Source organism: Ursus arctos, unplaced genomic scaffold (assembly GCF_023065955.2).
Source record: "Ursus arctos isolate Adak ecotype North America unplaced genomic scaffold, UrsArc2.0 scaffold_6, whole genome shotgun sequence".
In the NCBI taxonomy this organism is placed as follows: domain Eukaryota; kingdom Metazoa; phylum Chordata; class Mammalia; order Carnivora; family Ursidae; genus Ursus; species Ursus arctos.
Window position 1 is genome coordinate 57949018 of NW_026623078.1, and position 19157 is coordinate 57968174.

At 39.2% G+C, this 19157-nt stretch overlaps 1 protein-coding gene across 1 annotated transcript in view; it reads right to left on the reverse strand.

The window, feature by feature from the left end:
- The window catches only part of RSPO2 (R-spondin 2), a 148027-nt gene that overhangs the window by 47287 nt on the left and 81583 nt on the right, over window positions 1–19157 (reverse strand). The window contains exons 4-5 of the mRNA XM_026495568.4: window positions 3160–3303; window positions 754–942 (exon numbers count right to left, since the gene is read on the reverse strand). Coding sequence (XP_026351353.2) covers window positions 754–942; window positions 3160–3303 — 333 coding nt within the window. The remainder of the gene's footprint in view (window positions 1–753; window positions 943–3159; window positions 3304–19157) is intronic.

Here is a 19157-nt window from a genome sequence, read left to right on the forward strand (position 1 = left end):
CTTCTCCTAATTTGTAAATGGGCCGAATCCTGTTATTACAGAATAATTACTGCAAATCAGCACAATTACTACAAAGACATGAATAAACACACACATACCAGTAGCTGTTTTCTACAAATTATTATCAAAACAAAGGGAACCGATGAATTGCGGTAACATTAAGACAACATTTCTTCCTTCCAGGGTTTGGGCAAGTTTATTTTAAGTTGTCATCTTCAACTAGTAACAGAGCAGATGATTTTACGGATTTCATAAACCTTTCTAATCTAAACTCTTCTCAGCTGAAAGTTGGCTGCTCCCCTCAGAGCAACATCTGCAAAGGCCTGATTTCCTAAGAACCCGCTTTTATGGTACAGCAGGAACACACACACACACACACACACACACACTCACACTATCACACACACACACACTCACACTATCACACACACACACACTCACACTCACACACACACTCACACACACACACTCACACTCACACTCCTCTAGAAATCTCATTTTAGAAAGCTCATTTGTCAGGTACTCTTCTAAATCATTTTCAAGGTATCATAAAAATGAAATACTTTATATTGTTTACAATTTAAGCATTTGTCTCTAAGTAAGTACAGTGTGAAATTTTCCCCTGTCACTGATGTTATTACTAGGTTTCCTTTGTGGACGCTCTATGGCTGGGGGGGGGGGGTGGTGGGGTTGGGAAGGAGGAGAAGTCAGAAAGCACAAGGCCCACACAGGACAGGAATTCTCGAAACTCACCTCCTGGACAATGCCTCATGGCCATCTTACATCTCCTGGATTCGGCGATGGTTGGACATGGTATTGTATCCTTTGCTGGCTTTTTAACAATTTGCCGTGTTCTGGTTTCCAGACCCCATTTAAATCCACATGTGCGATTATTTCTGCTACAAGTTCCCCATTCACTCCAATGACCAACTTCACATCCTTCTAATAAAGAAAAAAACATACAAACACAGATAACAATTTGGTATCCATTTGCTCCACTGCCATCAAATTTATATAGCTGTGTTTCTCCACATCCCCCCTCTGCAGATAAATTAAGTTGTACAGCCCACAAAGACCTGTATTCCCCTTTTGGATGCTTCAATTCTTTGAAATACAGGGTGACTTTCATCGACAAGAAGCAACTACCACATAAGTAATTTAAAAACTATTACTTTGTATTTGTCTTAGTTCATTATTTGAAGGACTGCTACTGGTCCAGTCTAAAGACGCTGAAATATATAGCCTTTAAAAGACTGAATAGCTCAAACCTACAGAAGATCCTCTTTTCAAACCATGACAGAAGACAAGATTTGTCATGTTAATTCTGAATGCCCCCGTGGTAATTCACAAATATGTTAGTTTTATTTTGGAAGTCAGTACTTAGTGAAAAAGACAAGGAGTTTATTTTGCATTTTCTGGTTATCTCAATTCTTTCAATAGGAGTCTAGAAACCACTATATGTACTTCTTACTCCCTAAATTGGTGCTCTATCTTACTATAATCCGGTACAGCCAGATATTTGAAAATGTTTGTTTATATGTAAAGCTTTTAGCATCTTCTTTTGCAAATTCTTAAAGTAGAAATGTCAGCTATCCTCCAAACCTCTGGGGTAGAGAATAAAAGGATAAAAATATGCAAAGTTAAACCTTCTCACCAAATTCACCATTAAAATGTCCCTCAGAACTAGCAGATAAGGACCCAGGGCCTGGAGTCCACACAATATTTTAGCATCTCAGATCTCAGTAGGCATCGTGATTACTCTGAGATTTTTCAAAGCTGTTGAAGATTTTTATTCAGGGAAGTACACAGGACTCTATTTGTAATTTTTTATATTTAAGGATTTTGTAAGAGTTTCCACTTAACATTTGTAATGGGTGTGGGTCTTGCCTCTCAAAAGCAAATTCAACATTCTGAATATTCTCTTCTAGTGACTTTATTTTTTTTTAAAGATTTTATTTATTCATTCGACAGAGAGAGAGAGACAGCCAGCGAGAGAGGGAACACAAGCAGGGGGAGTGGGAGAGGAAGAAGCAGGCTCATAGCGGAAGAGCCTGATGTGGGGCTTGATCCCATAACGCCAGGATCACGCCCTGAGCTGAAGGCAGACGCTCAACCGCTGTGCCACCCAGGCGCCCCTCTTCTAGTGACTTTAATAGGGTGTCACCTGTATGAATGTATGAACCCCCACATAAACAGGAACATAAGTACACATTTCTTCAAAAACCTGTCATTTAAATGTGTTCTCTGCAAACCTTCAAATATATAATTACAGACTCTTCCAACAGTATTCCTGCAGAAAAGAAGTTCTTTTATTTTTTTTAAGTCTCCATTTTAAGGGATGGAAAGTCTCCTTTATAATACATAATTCTGTTATAGATCATATCAGATGTATAATATGTCAAAATTTGGGGGCGGGGGTGCAAGTGGGTGTGCGGACAATGCCATTACACCTGGAGATTAGAATCATTACATTAGGCATTCATCAAAATGTAGGCACTATAGATCTCTACCTTTTCATCACTTGTATAAAAATACCAAAGTGTTTTTCAAACACTCCAAAAGTATAAAATTTATAAAATGTGTATTCCTAATTATTTATGAACAGTATATAGGTGTATATTAAGTTATGCATTCTAGATATCTAAATTTAGTAAAAGTCACATTGTTTTAATGTACTTTTGCAACATGCAATCATCCACAAAATCCATTTTGCACAAAATGTTTCTTTCCAATTTTTTAAAATGGCTAAACAAGAAGCTCCATAATTAAGCTACGTAACAAAAGTGATATAACAGTTAACCACATGGTACTGCTTAAAAATTTTGTTTTTCTTCTAAACAAAATGTTTTTCTCTAACAGTTGTTAATAATTTAAGGTAAGAAATGTATGTGTTACAGACAATAAAACCATACCAGCGCTTAAATAGTTGAACTAGCCAACATACAACTAGCAAATTTTGTAGCAAGATTTAGTAGGAGACTACCGATGTCTTGAAGCCCAAAAAATTCAGCAAGTCAGCAAAGAACTAAAATAATTTTGAGTTCTAATTAACAACAAGAGAACCAATTTGTTTTTAAGTTGAATATATCCAGCATGCATTATTTTTCAAGAAACAGGTGTTAAAATAAAAGTTTGAAAGTTACATGAAAAACTACTCACCCACACATTCCATGGTTTCATCTAATGGTGCAAAACCATCTGGACATTCATCAAAGCAGCGGCCTCTATGCAAATAAAAGCCTACTTTGCACTTGGTACAAAAGTCTTTGCTAAAGCAAGAATCACAGTTTTCTATTCTGCATCCTAAAAACAATTTAAAAGAGAAAAAGAAAATTTCAGTCAAAGAAATGTACTTGTTTTTTGCAAATAACACTCACAAATTTACCGGTTAGCTCCATCAAAATTCTAGTGGTCAGAGAAATATGTGTTCAACTCATTTGTTTTTCTAATGCCATCCCATTCTAAATCACTCCTACCTCTTCCAACAGCTCACCACATCAATAGGCTAAGACAGCATTCCAGCCTAGGGCCCTAGGCAGCATAAGACCCTTCAGAAAATTTTGCAACTCCAAATGAGATTAAAACAAAGGATTAAAAAGAAAAAGAAAACACGCCCACTACAAATTGTATTGCTGCTGGGGTTGAAATTTGTCCTGCTCTTCAAAAGACCTACAATGAAAAACAATGGGAATACTCTAATCAGTATCTTCTGTTTCAGGACAGTAAATTAACATTCTGTTTAATGCTGGTCAGTGCTGGCATTTACTTTCAGCAGAAGGTGTCTTAATTTGGAGGGGCAGTGCAGGTCACTAGTTTGAAAACCTACAATGTGCCAAAGGCTTTACATGCATTTCCATTTAGTCTTTACAATAATCCTACAAGGTGGGCAGTAGTATTGCTATTTCACCAATAAGGAACCTGAGATTAAGAGAAAGTCACACAGCCAAGAGTGGCTGAGCTGGTTCTGAGAGGCCCACAAATTGATGGCCTTCTAAATCTGTAATCTTTTCTCTATAATGCACCACAATTTCACTAGTTGCAGTCTGTGAAAAAGAAGTGCTTTTTAGGTCTGCTAGGTCTGGGTTCGAATCCTAGCTCTGCTCTTAGCAGCTCTGTGGCACTGGACAACGACAGGCCTCAGAGTGTCTATTTCCTTCTGTATAAAACAGGGACGTCACTGACTTTACGAGGCTGTTGTGAAGATTTGTAATAGCATATGCAAATTGACTGGCTTGGAATAGGCAGTCTGTACACAGAAACAACAGATTAGAAACATGTATTTTTTCCCACTAACCCACACACATTACAACAAACCATAAAAAGAAGAATGAATTTATAGGCTAAGTATCCTAGGTCAGATTCCCTGTTAGACCAGTCGCATCTGGACCAGAGATAATTGGCTTCCACAGGTGAAAATAAATATACTCTACTCTGCAAGCAGAGGAAAGAAAGGAAGGTTGGAGGATTAATTCAAAGCTCAGATTTTCAACAGATTATAGGACATATTACTTATAACAGACTTAATTGATGGCAATTAACAATACATAAACTCTAGAAAAACTCCACGGCATCACTTCTATTCACTTAACAAGCCTCTGAATGCCCCTACTGTATTTGGTCCTTTAATGATTGAGAAAAAGCTTTAAAATGGACAGTTCCTATAAGCAAAGAGATAATGGAATAGAAAATGTAACCAAAACACGAAATCACTGGATATTTTGAATATTGAGAAATTAGAGTCAAAAAGAATTTTTTTATTATGTTGTGTTAGTCACCAAATAGTACATCATTGGTTTTTGTTGTAGTGTTCCAGGATTCATTGTTCGTGTATAACACCCAGTGCTCATTGCAATACGTGCCCTCCTTAATGCCCATCCCTATGCTGACCCATCCCTTCACCCCCCTCCCCTCTGAAACCCTCAGTTTTTCCCCCGGAGTCCATAGTCTCTTATGGTTCTTCTTCCCCTCTGATTCCCACCCCCCAAAAGTAGAATCTAAAGACTGAAAAAAAAAATTTTGTTGACAGATTAAATTTTTTAATAATGACAAGGTTCTGGACCTATAAAAAGAAAACAGCAACTTTTCACTTTTCACTTTGGGGTCTAACAGGTCTTCATGCATTAAATGACACCATGAAGCAGCTAATTCAATTTGTAAAATGTTACCAAACTTACAACTGGAAAACCAACTATGTGTGGGTGAAAGTCCATAGTTAAATTATACTATTGCTCTTTTGGGGAGGATGGTGGGTAAAGAAGAATAGTTTATCACCCCATAAAATGTGCATCTGTGATCTTAAATGCTGTATCCTATATTTTAATGAAATGGTGGTCTAAAGCTGGTCGGTAGCTTCTTAATCATGGTCAAAATACATGACCATCATGTCCACAAATAGTTGGTTTTCTTGCTTTTTTAAAAAGCAAGCAGCCCTTCTTATAAGCTGAATTATTTTCCAAGAAATGATAAACATTCCAAAGATAAAACAGAACTAAGGGGTGAAGAGAACAAAGCATTTATATTAAGAGGACTGTACACTTCATAAATTAGCTGTTATCTACAAAGTCTGAGTTTTCTTTAAAACACGGATTACACCAATAAGCTTTTTGGCCTAAAAGTTATAGCAATAAGCTTTTGGAAATAATGTTTCAGAGTCCTCTGCTAATCTTGACTGTTACTTGTCGCTCCCTTTCCTCATTTCATTCCATGCCCCTAACACTAGTTCATAGAATGTGGAATTTCTGAAATACCTATCATTCTCTGTAAAGTCCCTTAGGATTCTTCAGGCATAAATCCTGCTAAAAGAAAGCTTGATTATTTGTCCTTAAATTTAAGTAGAATACACATCTGACACATTCAAATTGTAGACTACTTCCGTCATGAAAAAGCATGAGATGAATTATGAGCAATGACGGAGAATGAGCTCTAAGATCTATCATTAAGAGAAAAAGGCAAGTTGCAGGATATATGGAGTATGGGACAAGAAAACTGCACATGCACGTGTGTGTGTGTGTGTGTGTGTGTGTGTGTGTGTGGTAGGAGCTTAGAGAAGTTAATTTGGGAAAGGGGTGGTGGAATTTTGAAAAAGACTAAAAATTATCTATTTCTAAATAGGAGTCTTTTATAATTGTAATGCATTTTTGTATTAAAAGTAAAACAGAAGTTTTTTCAATAAACACTGTGATCTGCTTAAATTTACAGAAAATAACACTATATTAATGTTCTGAAATAAATTCTTTTGATTCCAACTGGTAAAAATGAAGGAATAGTATTCCATCCCCAATTTTTTCAGAATTATGTGCATGAAATTATACCCTTTATAATGTTGAACCTACCTTAGCCTTCAAAATACACAACTGTTTGATCATCTCTTGTCCAGTATTCTTTGTTTCCGATGTTCAAGGCTGCTTTTCCTTCATTCAAGTCATTAGAGGGAAAATCCCTGAATATTTCTTATTCAACAAAACATTTAGACAAAAGCTTTGGTTGGCACCAAGCCCTAACATCATCCAAAGCTCTGCTGCCCTTCCTGGTCTCAGTGATTTCCGCCACAACATGAAAAGAGCACGGACGGCCCACACACAGCAACCCAAATGGACACAATTTATCTAGTCACCAACACCTCCGAACTGAAAGCTTTTCAAAGCAACAGCATAAACCACCGACCCCGACAATCTGCTCTTTGACATGCTTCTTAGAAACCCTTTCCACCAGCTCCAGCCCTGTCCACAACCCCTGTCCCGTTCAGCTACTTTTTCTCCTAGAACTAAATCTTCTGCTTTGGAGAAAACCACCGTTTGTGTGGCCTCGGTTCTAGGCTTTCCCCTCCAGCCTGTACCCACGCTCCCAGAAATTTCTTCAACTTGTTATCCTTAAGTAAGTGGGGTTCACATCAACTTGATTAATTCCTTTATAGAAAAGTGAAACATGCTCATTACAAACAAAAATTCAGGACAGGTGCAGAAGATACAGACAGACTCTTATTTACCTGAATGGTACATCAGGCCTGCTTCCCAGAAATAGCCATTGTAATAACAGTCTGGGGAAATTTTTATGTTAATTTTATCAATAAATGAGTTTTAAAACACCAATAGGATCATTCAATAGACTGATGAACTTTAGAAAACTCTATACGGCTTAAGAAAACAGGAATACCAAAGTTTGCTAAACATGGGTCTCCATAAAAACCTGTATTTAAGGCCTTGTTCAGAAATAAGACCCTGGTTTAGCCAACTTACATGCTTCTAAATTACAGTGCCTCCTCAAAAATGTAATCCAAGCAAGCACTGCCAGTATCAGTTTAAGTAAAATTACTGTCCAAGTGAAACTGTGTCCAAATGCAATCTGATGGGGCTGTCATTTGGCGAGGGGAGCTTACCCTGGCCAAGAAACAAAATAGGGTAGGTACACTTCTCCTGTCCTTCCACGATATCCATACAGGCTCCATTATAACATTTTTCAAATTATACTGTAGTTCAGTTCAACAGTTCATTCCAAGCATTCTCCAAAAACGGAGCATGTGCCACGTATTGGACCAGACCCTGAGAACATAAAATTATAATACCCATTCCCTGTCTTGGAGGTGCAAAAGCCAAAGGGAGGGGGCCGTGGGGCACTCACAAAGCACTGCAATGTCGCACAGCAGATATTAAGGGCATGTGCTGTGTACATTAGAGACAGAGAAGACAGACCCATTTCTGTTCCGCCATTACACTTTTTTTCTTTCAGTCTGTAAATTCTTTGTTTCTAACACAGTGCTGGACACATGGTGGAGTTTTCATGCTTGCCAAGTGAACGAACATAAGTGCCATTTAAAAACTCAATTCTTTTATATTTAAAAACTCATCTGAATGCTTAGTATGAGATTGCTTACACATGCCCTGTAAATAGCTCTAATATAGAAAGAAAAGCCATGGTTGCTGGAAAGGACTGCAAATCTTATTGGAAGAACAAATAGTCCAACACCTGAAAACAATTATAATAGAGAACACAGGTACCAAAGTGTGGCAAGCAATACATGCTGTGGAAGTTGGAACCTCAGCTGGGCAGGTTTGAGAGAGACAGTGGGAAGAGCAGAGCCTTGGCCAGGATGACTCCATTCATAATCACAGGATAGAGAAAATTCATGTGGCACGTGATGGACCCAATGAGGAATGGCTTGAATGAGCTGGAGATTAGAATCGGGGGATAGTTACTTAGGTATAGATTGCTGGAGGTGGGGAATTTCACTTATTATTTTACTTCATTTCAAAAAAAAGGAAGTTAAATTATAAATTACTTGTACTTTGTATGATTTCAAGTGTTTAATAATTAATAAAAATGAAGTTCGGTTCAAGCTTAGGGCTTGGTCTGACTAGCAGTGAGAGGTCTTCATAGATTCTTGTGCATGAGAGCAACATGACCAAGATGGTACCTGGTTTGTTCCCTGATCTCAACAGAAGTCAGTGCCAGGAGGCCAAGCATCATGCTGGGGGAGCTAAGAGGCACAGATGAAAAAGCAAGGTTCCCGCACTTCAGGATCTTGGTCAACTAAAAGCAAAGGTACACAGCAGGCAATGAGATAGTACTGTGATTACTCTTTCATATATACACAGTGAGCGGGGGAGTGCACACTTTCAGGAAATTAAGTTTCCTGAAGGAAGGAAGAGAGTAGAGGTAGGGAAAATCACCAAGAGGCTCAACACAGAGAGGTAACGGTCATGGGCAAGGGACCTACAATCAATCAGTACAACTGACAAACTGGGTGGAAGAGATGAACAACTAAGAGAAGCCCAAGTTCCCCAGTCCCCGCCTCTTCCTTTGGTGCCCCAGCCCTCTCAGGGCTTGCCACACCAGAAGAGTGAGTTTTATCTTCCCACCAAAATCTAGGTGACAAGAACCATCCGTTAACTGAATATCTCAGAATGGCCAACCATATAAACAAAAGAATTAAAACCTTAAATTAAAAGCAGAGAAAAAACAGCCTTTGTTAAACTATGAAAATGTAATTCTATATACTGCAATTAAATATTGGAGAAAGGGAAGCAATTGGTGAGGTAGAGAAGACCTCAGACACATACAGATGCATCCTTTTCTATTATTTCTTCGTAATCAGGGCTGTTGGGTGGGTACAACCTGTCTTAGCACACCATGAAAATCTGACTGCTTAGTGTCCAACTGCCCTTTATTGGGCACCTCCATTCAGCATTTCCATTCAGAATGTAACAGACGCTGACACCCACTAGGGGTACTTAGTCTTCGGACTGGAGTTTTAAGTATCAAAGGGCATCAAGCCAGTCCCCGGAAAACCCTAGAGCTTCTCTGCTCAGTGTATGCTAAAATTTTAACAGAAATTCACGGGACAGGTTGTTCCAAAAGACGTTCAAAATTAGACTGTTAGCAATTTTTCACATGGGAAGTACTAAACTGTGTAACTTAATATGAGAGTTTTTTTAATTGTTTAACTATTTTTAGGCTTCTCTAACAACTTCAAATACTGCTGTTTAACATTCCTTCTCAAAACTTGCAATGGCTTATGTATTCCTAACTAAAGTTTTTAAGCTTTATGTTACCAAAATCACGCATTTCTAATATGTACTATTGCAATAATCCCATTAGACTAGGGACTGTTGAAAACTATGACCTAAAATTTTAAATTACACTTTTCGTAGTATGGTCTAAGTTACACACAGTTCATTAGAAGCTTCATTAGGTTTCAACCTAAAAAAAATAAAGGACACATTCAGAGGTTTCAGGACTCAATGTTTCATACTTACAATGGAACTATTTGTGGATGACACAGAAAACCAGCACTACTAAGTTAGAAGACCCAGGGTAGAAATCTGTGTAAAACTCATTGGAATGGGGTTAAGTCAAGATTGCCCTTATTAGTTAGGAGAATTAGCACAAAGTGAAATTCAACTATGTCAAGTGCAGAATAGGAGACTTAGAAGAGGAGCCAAAGGCAGGAAATAAGAACTATGTTGAGAATATAGTGGCCTTTCAAATAACACAGTGGTTAGCAGATCTGAGGTTAGAATCTTGGCTCATTTACTGTTATGTGACTGCGGGCAAGTCGGCAAAACTCTTTGCCTCAGTACTATCATCTATAAAAAGAGGTAACATCAGTTCCTATCTCAGAGTTGTTGAGCGAATTCAGAAGGCTTGACAAAGGCAAAGATTTCAGCACGGTATCTATGTTGTAATTGGTGATCAAAGAATGTGAGCTATCATGAGTGTAAAAATTTACCAACTAGGACAGTCCAAGATGGTGGATGAGAGGAAGCACAACCACGATACTAGGGTACTCCACGTGCAGGGGATATGTAAGTGCATATGTATACGTAATCATTTTAATAAATCTTCTATATGTGCACCATCCAAACGAAAGACACTCTCCAAACACCAGTACCTGCAGTCAGCATAATGGCTTTACCCTTGCTTAGGTCATGAGGCTAAAGAAATGGAGTACAATCATTCATCGGTTACCTACATAGAAAGCCATCTACTCCAAACACTGGGAACCAGGACTTAGGAAAACAGAGATCCGAATGTAATTTTGACCTTGGTAGAGGAAATTACATCCTCTCTATGCCCTACTCCCTTCACTGACAGAGAGGAGGGAAAAGACTAGACCTAACCATATCAGATGATTGTTCGGAGTACCAAATTTAAGATGAGAAAAAAAGAACAGGTGAAAAGTACCATGTAAAAATTTCATCACTCCCTAAAGCTAAACAAGCCCATCCAATTATCGTTATACTGTGTTATCACAGAATATTCAACAGACATTGCTTGAAAAGTGCAGTGCCCCTTTTTAAGTAAAACGAAGAGGTTCAATTTTTGACGTGTGCTAAAGGTGGTCTATCGTAGCCATTATGGTTGTGACCAGAAGGGTAGTAAAATTCTGGCCTTGGTTGTAATTTTAATCAAGTTGCAATTAGGTAGGATGAACAGAATCCAGCCAGAAATTTATATATTGTTTTTCAGGTCGCTATAAGAGTTCTATCTCATATGCCAAAGGGACCTTTATTTCAACTTTGGAGGATACATCTACCAAAAGTAACTTTTTTCTCCTGACTCATTTTACAGCGTTACAACGGTTCATTAAAAAAGAAAAAATACCCAAAACTCAAATTTGTGAAATATGTTAGTAGATGCACTGTAATATTTGAATGTTTAAGAATTTTATCTTGCCAAAAAAAAAAAAAAAAACCAAAAAAACAAACCCAACTATATCTGGCCCACCCACACAAAAAAATCTGAAGAAACACTGAGGTTTGTGTAAAATCATGCAGTCAAACAATGAGGAACTATAAAAATGTTGGCTCCATTTCTCGTATATTCAAGTGATGCATATTTGAAGTCATTCTCAAAATAACTGAAATTAAAACTTGGACACATTTGCCTTGAATACAAAACTAGGTGCTTCAAGGGACTTTTTTAACCACTTAAAGCAGATGAGAGGGGAGGACGATTACCTCAACATAGGGAAGGAATGTGATAACAAAGTTTTTAAAACTCATAAAGCAAATTAATGTCTCTCATCTAATTTTATTTTCCTACCAAGTAGCAGATCTCTCATCTCGGTTTTGTACTTCTGTTTTGGTAACTCGTCAACTTCTCATATTAAGGTAGAACCAGAGTAGTTTAATAAACTTCAGACCTGAGTCTTCGTTGAATTTCTCCAAATGTTGGAAAATGCATCTCTCTCCACCCAACAGAACAGGAGAGTATACGTGCCATTCAACCCTCGTGCAAGGAAAACAAGAACAATCTCTCAATCCCTTCATACTCCAATATTGGCAAACTTTTCCTCTGAAGGGCCAGGTAGTAAATATTTTAGGTTTTGTGGGCCATTAATCTCTGTCTAAACTACTCAACTCTGTTGTACATAGATAGTATGTAGATGATTAAGCTGGCTGCTTTCCAATAAAACTTTATTTATGAACACTGAAATTTGAATTTTCATTTTTGTGTACTACAAAATATTGTTCCTCTTTTGATATTTCCCCCAACCACTTAAAATCTAACAGCTATTCTTACAAGGGCCCCACAAAAAAGGTGGCAAGCCAGATTTTGCCCATGGGTCATAGTTTGCTGACCCCTAGGCTATGGAATGATTGAAAGCCCTGGGGCATACTGAAGGAAAAAGGAAAAAAGAAACAAGTTTTATTTTTAAAACCCCAAATGGTAGCTTTTAGGCATAGTGATGTCTTCTGTGCATCATCTGGCTGTGTACATAAGACAAATACAAAATGAATAAGAGGACACTGGGATTGAGTTATCTCAACGTGGGAACATTTCTAGTTCCAGGTTTCTCATACTATACTGATAATCAGGAAAGGACTCCTTGTGAGTTGTCAACAGGTCAAAATTCCATACTGTTTTAATAAGCTTTTAGTTTCTTGATTACATATGGCATTGACTTGTCAGTGAAGGGTTGGTTGGAGAAAAAGAAGAGAGAATAATTTTACCAAACAATGCATTTTGGCTAAAACCTGCATAATATTTGTGCCTAGCCCTATGGTCTGACATACCTGCCGACTCTGTTTGTGAAGGTGGCTTTGTTGTGTCTGCACACCCAGTCTGACGATGAAAGTAGACAGTTTCAGCCATGCTATGCAGTGGCAGCAAACCCTTAGGCTTGTCAGTGGACTTCTCCGAACTTGTTACCTGCTCTGTAAATGGGGATAACAGTCCCCATTATAGTCCTAGGATTACCAGGAGCAAATGAAGGATGGATGTGCATCCACTTTAAACACTAAAGTGCAAAATAGAAGCCTTATTTGCACAAAGGAAAACAGAGCACAAGGTCGCATCTGCCTTTAAGACAGAATGATACTGTCAAACTTGAGTAGAAACTGAAATAAGAGGCTCATTCGAAAGAACTCCCAAGCCCAAAAGAAAATTAAATGTAAGCTCGAGAAATAAAACTTCCTTTATTAAATAGCAGAGCAGGCTTTTTACTTTCCAACCATTAGGATCCAAGTAAAAATTAAAAAATCTTCTTTTATGAGTATTGAAAATTGCAAAGCCATGTTTGCCACAGAGAAGAAAACAGTCTAGCTCTGAGAATATCTATTTGATATAATTGAGCATCTAGAATAAGGAGAAAGTGTGGCCCATTAGTTTCCTCTAGAGGGTTATGTAATACAATTAAAGCAGGTTGCCCACAACAAAGCATTATGGCATCACTGTCCCAGACCAGCGTATGTAACATCCCCAGTGCGCGGGGAATAAGCATTACCGTAGTTGTTGGTGGCATCTCTGATGTGGCCTACTTCCTAAACCCTTGATGGCTTAGCCAAGCCGGGGTGACAGGTCAGAACTAAGATGGCTCAGTTACAGCCACAGGAGGATCACTGTAATCTTCCAAAGGCTCACATTAGTCATGTCATTTCCCTGCTTTAAAATCCTCGGTGGCTTCCCTTTACTTCCAGGATCAGCTTAAAACCTTGATTTTAGAGCCCAAGATCCTCTGGCCAGATCTATTCTTCTACTTCCCTAGCCTCATCGTCATGGGTACCTGTACCCTGGCCAGGGTGAAGTTTCCTCCAAACTCCCCATGTCCTCCGAGCATCCAGATACCTGAGACAACAAGGGCAAGGTCCCTCTTTGGGAAAGAAGCCAGCTTAAGAGAACGCCCTTTCAAAGGGTGCCAAGTAACAGTGAGGGTCTACCCCCTACCCTGCTCAAAAAAAAGAGATTCTGAAGTTTAACAAATAATGTGTTTTGTTATTTTATTTTCTCTAAGAGAAGCAGCATGGTATGGTTAAAGAAACATAGCTAAGTGAAATAAATCAGACAGGGAAAGGCAAATATTGCATGATCTCACTTATATGTGGAATCTAAAAAAAGAGAAAAGAGAAAAGAAAACACTCAGGAAAAAAAAAAGATCAGATTTGTGGTTACCAGAGGCTGAAGGTAGGGTGAGGGGTGAATTGAATGAAGGTGGTCAAAAGGTACAAACCTCCAGTTGTAAGATAAGTACTAGGGAAGTAAGGTACAACATGACTGTAACCAATACTGCTTCTTGGTATATTTGAAAGGTGTTAAGAGAGTAATGCCAACAATGTCATCACATCTCATTTCTTTTATTCTTTGTATTTAAATGAGATGATGGACATAACTAAACATATTGTGTTAATCATTTCATAAAATATATAAGTAAAATTATGCTGTACACCTTAAACATACACAGTGGTATATGTCAATTATATATCAATAAAAATGGGTTAAAATAAAGCAAAACAAAAACAAAAAGAAACACAGGTGCTAGAGTCAGAGAGAATCCTAGATCTCATTCTTAGCTCTGCTTCATATAAGTGTCCTTGGGTAGGTTTCTGAGGCTCCCTGAGCTTGTCTTTCCAATGATAAGATGTGAACATTTACCTACATCACAGGGTTGTTGAGAAGGCATTAGAATAGCCATTCCCACCAGGAATTTGAAGAGAGGAGCTAGTCTGGAATGGTAAAAAAACAGTCATTTCTGGAGACAGTTGTAGAATCACAGAATATTAGAGCAATGACCTCACAGCCGCCCTTACTTTTTACAGGTGAGGACACCGGTACTCAGAGAATATGAGCTTCACCCATCATCAGAGTAAGTCGGGACACCTGACGGTTGTCTAGCCCAGGAGCCAGCTGTGGACAAAGCCAGCAGAAGGACCCTCTTGGTCTGAGTAGTCACCATGATCCCTCTTCTCCTGCCCATAAACACTCCCCTGCTCTTCCTGCCAACACATGGCCCCAAATAATGGTTTACAAAGCTTCAATTCATGTGGAAGCCATATTTCAGTCAATCTTTATCAACAAAGTCAAAACAAGAGAATGAGACTCTAAGATACCAGACACAATTATAAATTAGAATACTAAATGTGCCAGAATACAGAAAATAATGGAAATCTCAGAAAAGAAGGAAGAACAAGTCATGAGAAAGTGGGGAAGGCAAACATGAGAGCTAGAGGAGGGGGGATTCGGGATTATGGGAAGTGTGGCTGAAAGCCAGTGTATTCTATTCTATTGTGATCAGCTCAGCAGAGCACACAGATACAGGATTACTGATTATCTGATGAATAATGAGGGGTGTGGGGAAAAGGGCACATACTTCCTCAAAATAACCTCCTATGCTTAGGTGGTACTAAAACTTGCCTTCTACTAAACACAGTGTGTCCTGGTCCATAATCAGTGACACGTGGAGAAACATAATTATTACACTGTAGGAATTCTCAGGGTGGAGTTACTGACCCGGCCAGCTCAGCATCACCTGGCGCTTGTTGAAAATGTTAAGTTCTTGGGGCACCATCTCAGATCTACCAAATCAGAGGCTCAGGGCATAGGGGGTAGCACTCAGCATTTTCAGAGGCGTTAAACACCAAATGCCCCTAACACTTCACTCTCTAGCCATTCAGGCTGGATGGTGAAGGCAGGAGAAAATAAAGCTGAGTTGCACGATTTCCATAATCTTTCAATTACTGCTTTTGCCTACCTACTAACCTGTCTCTTCTCTGACCCCTGTCATGATTCTGTAATACACCTACCCCCATTTATCTATTGTGCTTTAGCAAAACTTTGGGTAACAGTGATTACAAAATACCCTTGTCTGATTCTATGGGAGCTTCACGTGCAACCCAATGGGGACTTCAGTCCGTCCATTAGCATCTTCTAAATAAAGATATTCCTAATTGTTTGCTTCTCATATAATCCCACAAATACTGATATCATAGCAACATATCTGTTAGAGGTCTGCATCTTTACAGATCTTTAAACACACATCATATAGACTTTATGGTTCTCAGAGTAATTCTATACCTCCCTCTCGTAGTTCACAGTCGTTGAGATTTGATTAAAACCATTTTAAACATTTCTGTTAATTTCAAATACCTAGACCTTTTTCCAAATGCATCATTAAACTTCATGATTCAGGAATGGCAGGTGTTTCTAAAAGTACTCAAAGTTGACATGTAGTAATTCTTTAAAAACACCTAAACACTGGTCTTGGAGTTCACAAATTAAGGGATGGTTATATTTAACTGTGAGTTTTCTCATATGTTCAAAATTACTAGTTTTTAAACCTATGTCATTTCAAAAGCATGTCAACATTCTCTTAGCCTAAAACACATTTTAACAAAGTGCCAAACAAGGCAGAGTCATAAAACACAGCAGAAAGAGCTAAAAACAAAAGGAGCAAATTCTCTGGATTCTGAACTCACTTCTATAATTTTTTGTTTACAAATGATTTTTGAAAATACGCTGCCTCTGGCAACAAAAGTATATGTCTTATTTTCTTATACATAAAAAATGAACTGGTTCTTTTTCTGTCACTTCAGCATATTTCTGACCCTCCTCCTGGTAAATGAATAAAATGAAACCTTGACCGATGGGAGCTAGGTGATACTTTACAGGAGGCTGATTCAACAAGCGTTCTGTTCAAGGCTAGCTTTCCCATTTAAATTTTGGATCCTATGTCCTTCTTTCTGTCTCTTCAGTGATCTTGTTTCCTCAGTTGTCCCTCTCTTACTCCACCTCATCCGCTCTTTCCCAGTTAAGCCTCCTTCCATCTTACACGCACGCGCGCGCGCACACACACACGCACACACGCACACACTGATCTCCTAATCCAAGAGCCTTCTTGCTATCATTAGATACTTTTCAACCAGTGTAACAATGAAGGAAAAGAAGAGAACTATCTACAATCGTGGTGGCTGCTTGCCTAGGACTCCACGTGCTCCCTCAAACCACAGCAATCAGGACAGTGCTCCAACAGAAACAGTGAACTACTCCCACTGAGGTCAACAGTTCTATTGTCTACACAGTTCAACTCTGGCACTGACCACTTGCTACTTCTCAAGCCTTCCTACTTCTTTCTTCTCGGACATCAGTCTCTGATTTTCTACCTTCCTGGTGACTCTTTAAGTCTGTCCTTTGCTTGCTGTTAAATGTCATAAAAATTCATTCAGGTGTTAATCCTCAGCATTCCCTCCCCCCCTCAGTTAATATCCTCTTCTTCCTGCCAACGATTGAGATTAGACCTCCCTTGAGAGTTCTGAACACTTAATCTAACTGCTCATTGGGTACCTTCCCTAGGACATCTCATACCACCTTGAGCTCAACACGTCCCAAATCAACCATTCTCCACCATAATGTCCTTCCTCGCTAGCATATATGCTGCTCCTCCCATAGTCTGTACCTGGACAAATTTCACTGCCCAGCTCCCAAGCCAAAATCGTAAGAGTAATCTCAATTTCTCCCTTAACCTTTAGCCAACACCAAATCATCAAGTCCTATTGATTCTTCCTCAATCTCTCTCTCCATTTCCCTGTTTCTGCTATGACTATCTTCATTCATTTATTCCTTCAACAAACATTTGTTGAGCCCCACTGCGTGTCAGACACTATTCTGCATAGCATGGGCCGAAGACAACAGGCCCGAATCCCTTTCCTCTTAGAGCTTACACTCTAGCGGGAGAGGTGAATAAACCAGATAAGCAAAATAAACAGTATGTTAGCTACCCATAGTGCTAAGGAAAGGAGGGAGGGAAGAAGGGAGTCAGAGGAGGTGGAAAGGAAGGTGGGAGAGAGAAGGAAGAAAGGAAATGTTGGGATAAGGAAAGGTAACATTGTAGACAGACCAGCCTGGGAGGGTCTGATGAGGAAAGAGCTTTTCTCATTTTTTTTTTTTTTTAAATCTGGATCCCTCTTGCCACCTTCATTGCTGACTTCTCTTAAACTCCTCTTTCATGGCGCCTGGGTGGCTCAGTCATTAAGCGTCTGCCTTTGGCTCAGGTCATGATCCCAGGATCATGGGATCAAGCCCCGTATCAGGCTCCCCGCTAAGCAGAAGCCGGCTTCACCCTCTACTGCTCCCCCTACTTGTGTTCCCTCACTGTCCCCCTCTCTCTGTGTGTCAAATAAATAAATAAAATCTAAAAACAAACAAACAAAAAAACCCTCCTCTTTCATGCTGCCAAAAGAAACCTAGTTCCGGACTTTATCAGTCCCTCACTTGAAATCCTTTCTGGACGACTTGGGGCTTCAGGAAGCTGTTTCACCTGCCTGCTGTGCTCCAGCAAACCCCACTTCCCCCCCGCCCCACAGCACTTCCGATTCCGCGGTGCAACGGGACTCTCCACCTGGCATTGTACCTACCAACCGAAGATTGTTTTGGGGTCTGTACACCCTCGCGTGGGGCTTTTCTTTTTCTACCTATAATGCTTAATCCTAATAATTCTGAAAACATCCATAGTCTTCATAAGTGTCATCTCCCTCATTGCTGAAATCCTTTAGAAAGCGTATTTTACTCAGTTAACTTTATAAAATAAAAATACCACAACCTACTTTGCACACTTCTTGGAAAACTGAGAAAATGTATATCTAACAGAGTAACTGGCACAGAAGTGAATTAGCACCCTTTATCACACACTACACTGGGTTCATTACTTGTCTGTCCGTTTTGCTAGAGCAGGGTTTCTCGACCTCAACACTACTGACATTTTGGGCCAGACAGTTCTTTGTGGCAGGGGACTGTCCTGTGCGCTGTACAATGTTTAGCAGTTTCTCTAGCCTCTATCGACTGGATACCAGTAGCACCCGTCCAGCTCTAATAACCAAAAATTCTGCAAACATTACCAAATGTCCCCTAAGGGAGAAATCATGCCTGGTAGGGAATCATTGCTCTATACCATAAGCAACTCAAGGGCAGAAACTAATTATGACTCATTATTGTATCTCCAGGTATCCACAAAAGCCAGCACATAGTAGGTGCTCAGTAAATGTATATAAGAACTACAATCCTGACTTTCAGTACCACAGAGTAGTTTTAACTCTTTTCACGATGTATGTGAATGTATATAATTTTTTTACGGCTGCCTTCATTCCACATTACATTGTGAGATTTGCCTGTGTTGTTGTATGCTGTGGCAGTTCATTTCCACTTTTATATATGTCCTTTATAAATATACTGTGCTTTTTCCAATATTCTATTGTTTGGACATTTGGGTTATTTCCAATATGTAATTGGTATGGGCAGTGTCATGAGTAATCATTTATTTGTGTTTTGGTGACAGGTCAAGGTGGTAGTTTTGTTGGAGGAGGAGAGAGGGGAGTGACTGGGAAGGGGCACCATGAGGGCTCTTGGGGTGCTAGCATTCCTCTTGACCTGTATTAGTGATTGCAGACGTG